Genomic DNA, 8,263 nt, shown 5'->3' on the forward strand with positions numbered 1-8,263 from the left:
ACACTCAAGTGCGTAGTCTTCATTGCTGTCATGATTCTTTTTATAAATGCGAAAGACAGAAATTATTGCTCAAACTGTCAAACTCAAAGTAGAGTGAAAACTTGAATATCTCAAGTAGACCTATTTGATTTAGTGTGAGAGTTGTAAGAACGGAGAGAGAGAAAGATGAAGTGCTAGTAACTCTGAAAATCTGCCAATCTTTAACAGAAAGCTAAAATATAGTTATAATACTATCACCCTTCTAATGGAACGCGAACTCTTTCGTTCAATAACAAGGCTTACAAATTATATGACGGATCCCGATTCCACGCACTCGACCTGCACTAATGTGTGCTCTTCAGAGAGCTCTAATCAAAATTCTAAAATCTTCTTCCAAGTTTTAGTCCTTTGTTGTTGCTTCTGCACCCGGAGAGTATCTTATTAAAAAATCTATAATTCTTCTATTTCCTTTTCTTAATTTTCATTGTGAATGATGAGTTGTTTCCATGCATCATAACATTCTTTTTTTTCCTTTGTTAGGAAGTGAAACTTGCTCACTGTGTACCAAGTGCCATCTGGAAGAACAGTGTCTTTTCTGTAATGGGTAAAACATAATGAAATAAAATGCCTGGTTGTCTGCACTTACCAAATGAGCCTCCCTCTCATGCACGGCAAGATAATGATGGGGCCCAGAGGGAAGTTGGACTGTGGAGACCATCCATATCTCTCTGGCCAAGGCAACCACTTCCTCGGTACTACATCTACCATTTCAATGTGATTTACAACCATGCTCAAAGCTCTTTGTCAAGAACATCTGACTCTGCACTGGCTCTGGACTTTACTTGTCATCTTGTGCAACGGTTGGAGAAGTTGGGTTATGTTAACAAGTAAGTACTTTAAGGTACACTTGTTTTGTTCCGTCATCAGATCACAAGGTTTATTTGCTTGTATTGTAATATATTGTACCTCTTATTATATTTCTAATCTGCTGAGATGTTGGGCTGAAGCTCACCTCTTGACTTAAGATACATAAAAAACATTCTTTTTTTTCTGAGTGGGTACTTGAAATTGGCTTTGGTTTTGTTTGAATAGTCGAGAGTAGGTGTAATGCCCACACTGTCTAGTTCTCAAAGTTTTAGACTGTCTTTGTCAAACGTCACATGCTATCAATTGATCATAAATTTATAGGGATGTTGCCCTCTCTGTACAAATGAAGGAATATCAAAGTAATCCTAGCATCTGCGTTTGTTGCAATTTTTTGGTCCAAACATTGCCAAAAGCTGCCACAAAAATAGCAAAAGTTGTCATAAAAGTTGCAAATAATTTCCAAGCTTTCAATTCTCTGTGACGATGTCGTATACAGCAGTATGTTGATATCGGTAACTTAATCTAAAGTACCAGAATTTCTTTTGTGCTCTGTTTTAACTTTTAATTAAGCAACCAGAATATCATTTGTAGTTTGTAGCCACACAGAGTGTAAAAACATGTGTCAAACCTTCTGAAGATTGCCATTTGAACCCTAAAAACGTACGTAATTCGAAAAAAAGTACAGAATATTACATGTAATATATGGAATCACACACAAGGTGCCTGCCAGTGTCAGGATACGGTTTTGGTGGACCCACGATCTAACATAACACATAAAAATGAATTAGGAACAAGATCAAATTAAATGATATTACTCTATATAATCACAACCCCCCCCCCCCAGAAAGACAACACATCAGAACAATAACAAGGAAAAAAATTAACACTCCAATAAATTAAAGCACAACAAAGAGGGGAAAATTAAAGAGTAACTGCAATATATATTATATATATATATAAAAATAGTATGTAATGTACTTATATTCTTCACATGAAAAAAACAAATCAACGTGGTTTCAACAAGTGAGAAAGAGACAAAGTGAAGCTGAAGTGAAAATAAACTTTCTTTCTCTCTAAAAGTAGAGAGGTTTTGTTTTTTTTAATAATTTTTTTGTGTGTCGATTTTTACTCCCCGTTTTTTGTTTGATTTTTTTATTCCCCGATGGTGGAGTGTTTTTATTTTATTTATTTTTTATTCATTTATTTTTTTTGTTGTTGAAAAAAATGCAAAAATCGCAGCCGCGGTTCGCAGACCGAAAATTGCCGAAAAATTGCGGCCGCGACAAACACAGATGCTAAGTAATCTATGTTTTATGACTGAAGTATGTCTACAACGTGCTTAAAGGAAATTGTGTTAACTTTCTATGACTCTTGAAGAAATAAATTAAAAAACTTTGAGAGACCTGCTGCACATTTTTGTATCTCATGTTACACAGGCACAGTTGTCTCTTAAATGCTCTCAAAGTTGCATTCAACTCAGATCCTTTTGGTTTAGTTTACGGAAGGCACTTTCTTCAAACTTTATAGCAACCCCCCAAAAAAAACCAACAAAAAGTATAACGTGAGTCGGGGCAGGATCTAGATTCATGGCACAGGGTATTTTAGATAATTATAATAATGTGACGGTACTATCTCTCTTTGATTTCAGTTACTTCCATGACAGAGATTTTCGAGCTGGCAGCAATCTCATGACAGAACTGGAGCGTGTTCTGGAAGGATCATGGCTTTCCATCATGGTCCTCACACCTGGCTTCATAGAAGATTGCCTTCCAAGGTATCTCCATATGTCTGTGTTTCAAGAACTGATGGCTGCACCGAATCTCAGGGAGCACTTGATTGTCGTGGCTTTAGGTGTCTCTCATGATGTAGTCCTGTCCCTTCTCCCCTCCTGTAGCTGTGTCTACCTGCAGGATGATTGGAGGCAGGATACGAACAGCTGGAGGGAAATTGAGACATTTGTTGGGCAGAGTTTATCCCCTTCTGTGCTGAAACTAGGTATGTTGGTGCTCTACTACTTTCCCCTTTTAACCTGTCAATCTCTCAAAGTAGACTTGACACCTTTCTTTCCAATGACTCAGCCCTGTCATGTTTCTAGTTTTTCTCCTGTAGGATTATTGCTCACTTGCTGTTAAACTCTTGTTTTGTGTATCTGCTTTTAAAGTTTTTTCAAGGTACTTTATATCATTTTGAGCTGATATGAATCATTTTGCAGTTACCCAAACAAACATTACTGTTGCATCAACATGCATTGAAATATCCTACTGTTTTAAGAGGGATGAACAAGAAATACTACCGTTAGATAGTGGGAAGAAAGAAGGGCAGGTTATGTCAGAGAAAACTCAAAATGAATAAAAGAGGGAAAACTGAATACATCAAGAATCAAGATAATGAATTTGGTAGATCATGTTGGGTACTTGAGGAAAAGAAGGTATTGAATGAAGATTGGGGAGAAGATGCACGTTTTTGGTAGCTTTTTTATTATTAGGCATCTAACAAAATGCCTTTTTGTTCAAATATTTGTGCATGAATTCTCTGTGTTTCACTCTAGTTTATTGTGACTTTGAATCAAAAGTCTGAGATATTTCTTTAGGCAATTTGTTTACATTGAGTTTGATATTTTTCGCTTTCAGTTACTGGACACGCTGAGAGCCTGAAAAGTTGGTTGAAGTTTAATGTTGAAGTGTCAAAGAAGTTCGGTCTGATATCCAAGTTACATAAAGATAAGGAAGTTCAACTCAACTTTGATAATGGTTGTGTCTGTGGTCAATGCCCAAAAGTAAGGGAGAGAAGTCACCATGTCAGCTCTTGTATGTCAAGTTCAGAGGATGAATGGATGAATGACAAACGCAAGTGCCGTCAGTGGTCTGGTGTGCGTTATGATTGTGAGTCCTGGAATAGACTACAAGATGAATCACGGGATACACTCGGCACAAGTGATGCTGTTGATTACCTTCAAGGGCACACCAGATGTGGTCAATGTGTTCACACATTGGAAAAAGATGAGCCTGTCGAATCATCTTTTTTGTTCAAGGACAGGATTAGTAGCTACTCTCTGAGAGAATCCTCAAACTTTTCTTTTTCTTGCCAAGATGACTTTCAGGCGAAAGGTAAGCTTGAAACTTTTGTTGGGACTCAAAATGGTCACTCACAAAATAGAGTACATCATCCTTGTAGACCTGATCACAAAGAGAAGACATATAATGATTACGTTGGGATGAGAGAAGTGCTCTTGAAAGATACCCACTATGGCACACATTCTAATGACCAAGAGCTTTATTCTCACTCAATGCCCAATTCTCTTCTTCTAGGCAAGGGAAATATCAGCAATGGAGACATTAGTTCTTGGAGTCTCTTTCCATCCAACTCATTGAGACATGGTGGGGATGTTGAACCATCTAGATCTAATGAAAGACTGAAGTTGAATGATTCTTCTTCAGACCTTGAATTAAGTGGACTTTGTACTAGAGGAAAGAGACGAGCTAGTTTATCTGACACCCATTTTGGACAGACAATCCCACAGGAGCACAGTGCAAATCCTTTGAGGAAATCGAAGTACAAATCTGAGATGGCTGTGAATGGACTTGGCATTCAACAAGGTTGTAAAGCTTCTCATGTAATTGACGACTCCCAAATGGCAAACACATCGTCTGATACCCAGCTGTCTGAAACAGAAAATATCTGGCGTAAAACTGAGGAGATATTTCAATTTGCATTTGATACCCCAAAAAGAACTTTCCAAAACGTGAGGCCTGCTCATGAAAATAATGTCTCAAACTTCAATGGTAACTCAATCAATTCAAGGAATCATTACCATGAACTGATTTGTGATGTGCTGGAAAATGACCGATGTGGAGTTAAAAAGAAGTTTGCAAATTACTCAAGTTTTGAACTGTTTCGATGTAATGACAAAACAGATTGGGCTGATACTACAACCTTTGACCAAGTCAGGTACAGAGATACAGATATCATTGATGCCTGTGCGAGAACAAAAACAGCTGAGACTATCAGTGACACAAGTAGTGAAGATCTCAGCGAAGTGGATGACAATATCATTGCACTGAATCTATCCAATGATATTGTGTCAGATGACTGGCTTTCCATTCCTCTGTCCTCAAATTTCTTGTGTACTGAATATGAGAATATGTCATCAGATTCTGTAAATGGATACAGTTTGAAGGCAGAGCGGCAGACTTTTTACGATGAAGAACATGATTATGTTGATCGAACAGCAACAGCTTTACGTATTGCAAATCAAAGTCCTAGTGGAGGTTGGCAGATAAGATCAAAGTTTGAAAACATGACTGGCACAGTTGATAGAACTCGTGTCTCTGAAGCTTCAGAGACCGGTGACTGGCAATTAGATGAATCATCAGAAGTCATGCGTTCTATTCAAAGTTACTTTCGAAAAAGGGATTCAGTTTGCAACAATGTTTTTGTAGAAAATAATAATGACATGATGCAGGGTGACTCCAGTAAGGAACCTTTGGAAGCAAATTTGAACATTGTCACTGAATACATTGCCTCTGAAATACTTGAGGATATGAGCAAAAGAAGTAGTCATGCAGTTGAAGAAAGTATTGAGAAAAGACAAACAGGGGAGGTAGGGCATGTTTCTTCCAAAGCTGAACAGACTGAAGGAAAATTGGATAAAGTCCCTTCGCAAAGTGCCACTACTTTTGTAGATGGGGGAAAGGACGATGTGGATATGAATTACTCACAGTTTGTGAGCAATGTCATAACTGAGGAGATTGGCTCTTCAAATTTAGTAGCTCAGGTACTCTCACAAGACATTGTTTCAACTGTTGAGCCTGAGGTCAGTAGGACTAATACTGATCAGATGGAGGAGATAAGTTCCCAGAATTCTAAGTTGGGACTGCCCACTCAAGCAACTACAGTCAAGCCAGATGCATGCAGTGAAGTAGAAACTCAAACAGACATGGAGAAGCTTGTGAAAAGTACTGAAAAAGATTTATCTGTGAAAGAGAAGATCAGAAATAATCAAGACACTGGCAAAAAAGCCCAAGTTGATTTCTCTGTTAAAACTACTCACTCAACGTTTGTTATAGCTGTAAACAGTTCAAATGAGTCTCAAGAAGAACAAGCAGATGAGCTTTCTGAAGTTCTAAATATTCCCCAGTCCCATGATGCATCTTTTCCCAGTCCTAGAAGTCTCAGAGAAGGAGACAGTGGTTACTATGGAGACAGCCTGATGGCTTCCAACCACTCTGCTGAGCTACGCAGCTACACAAATAACCTTGTCGCTCTAAATATTGCTCGCTCTCTTCAAGTTGAGGAGAGAGAGGTATGTCCTTGTGTTGAGCTTGAAAGGGAAACTGGGTTTGTGGAGGAAAGGCATGAAACACCAAAGGAAAATTTAGAAGCTAGTCAGTCTGAATCACAGGATTTGCTGCCAACCAAGTTAAACCTCAAGACAGAGAAAAAAGATGTTTCTAAAAAGAATCGAACAGTAGAGGAGAAAGTTCAGGGTGAGGATATAAATATTGTAGCTTTCACTTTAAGTGAAATGATGTTACCAGACCTGGACAATGTGCAAGATACTAATAATGGAAACAATGAGGCAAGAGAATATGATGAGCATAAAAATGTAGAAATTGAGAATAATAGTGGTTCACAAGAACTTCAAGGAAATGTCTATCAACTAGATTCTGTTGATTCATCAACTGATCCTATCTGCAGTCAGGAGAAAACCAGTATTCAGAAAGAAGATGGAAATGCAATGTGTCAAAACATTGATGACAGCCAAAATAAGGAGATCGATGGAATCAATGGAGAAGACATATCCACTGGGGATGAAAATGCCATGCATTATATTGAAATCATACAGACTTGTGACTCTGACAGGGAAGACCAAATAAAAGTTAGGTTATTAGATTATGACAACATCATAGATTCGAAAGTGGATTGTTCTCAAAATTTAGTGGCCCAGAACATTGCTCTAGAACTGTGGAATGAAGATTCATATTCTGAAGATAATGCAACAGAAACATGCTCGCCAACTCTTGTCGGTGTAGAAGAAAAGACTGTGACTTTTAACACAATCAGTGGAGAAATACAAATTGTTGAGGGTGAAAAGGTCGAGACAGGATGTGAAGGAGATTGTTTTGGCGATCTTCCATCAGCAGAACAGATCCTTGAAGGGGATTCTGAAACTAGACATCAGGACAGTGTTGAGAATAGAGCAGTGGGGAGCAACATTGATGTTCAGGTTTCCTGCCAAAGTCCTGTGTCTGGTGATCTAGGATTAAATGTTGACATGACAGCAGCTGGTCAAAGCCAAGATCTGACAATTTCTTCTATAAGTTCTAGTGACATGAAAGCTGAGCAGGAGGGAAGCAATACTGTAAACTTGAGATTTCTTCCAGATACAGTACAAGCGTCAGCTGAAAGTTTCAATATTGTGAGTGTTAGAAGAGCAAGTAGTGAAGAAAATTCACAGAGAGTTACAGAAACAGTTGTCCCTACTGGTAGTCATGAGATTGTTGAGAGAGGGGTTGAAAGGGACACAGTCAGTGAGAAAGAGCAAATACCGGAAGATTTTGAATCAAGTTTCACTGATAAAAGTCAAAAAGATTTAGATAATCTACTTCGTCAGGCTGGATCAATGGAGGGCACGCATACTGTTTCTGAGTCCTCATTTCACAATGCACCATATAGCAGCAGCATGGACATTTACCCTTTCAGCAGTGGAAGTGTAGCTGCTGAGACCATTTCGACCGTATCAACATCTTTTGCCTTCATGACAACTTCCACATCAACAACCACCATAATGTCGACGGTAACTACCTCAGCAATTGTTACCCAGGAAGCCAATACAACAGATTCTGGACATGTTATAATCCCAGGAGGTAGAGTTACAGGGTTTGGTTTGAGGGAAGATGAAGCAGGCTCTGGCAAGATGGAGACAGAAACGACTTTTGTTCAAGTTGTGAGAGAGGATGTCAAGCTGGACTCAGAAAGAAGCTCTGTGTCTGTCACCAAATCAGGAGGCAGAGTCACAGGGATTGGTTTGGGGGAAGAAGAAGGAAGCATTGGTAAGATGGAGACAGAAACGGCTTCTGCTCAAATTGTGAGAGACGATGTCAAGCTGGACTCAGAAAGCAGCTCTGTGTCTGTCACCAAATCAGAAGAATCACCAACCGCTGAAAGCACTGAGTTTTTTACCTGGACGTATGACTCCACTATTGGGCAGATGTCTGTAGCTAGTGTATCATCACCACCCACAACAACTACAGTCCCAACTACCACAACATCCACATCAACAACGACAACAACTACGGTGACGACAACTGTTGCATCCAGTCAGTTCACTACTGCAGAGGTTCAGGCGTCTGGCACAGACACCAGGAGTTCTGTTGGTATGTGAGCTTGGCTTCTTCTTAAGTATTTCTCTACCTCC

General features: G+C 39.0%; 1 protein-coding gene across 1 annotated transcript in view; it reads left to right on the forward strand.

The window, feature by feature from the left end:
• Positions 1-8,263, forward strand: part of LOC101847654 (serine-rich adhesin for platelets) — a 12,281-nt gene continuing 4,018 nt past the window's right edge. The window contains exons 1-3 of the mRNA XM_005098047.3: positions 1-866; positions 2,495-2,841; positions 3,477-8,222. Coding sequence (XP_005098104.1) covers positions 604-866; positions 2,495-2,841; positions 3,477-8,222 — 5,356 coding nt within the window. The 5' untranslated portion in view covers positions 1-603. The remainder of the gene's footprint in view (positions 867-2,494; positions 2,842-3,476; positions 8,223-8,263) is intronic.

Source organism: Aplysia californica, unplaced genomic scaffold (assembly GCF_000002075.1).
Source record: "Aplysia californica isolate F4 #8 unplaced genomic scaffold, AplCal3.0 scaffold00171, whole genome shotgun sequence".
Lineage (NCBI taxonomy): Eukaryota > Metazoa > Mollusca > Gastropoda > Aplysiida > Aplysiidae > Aplysia > Aplysia californica.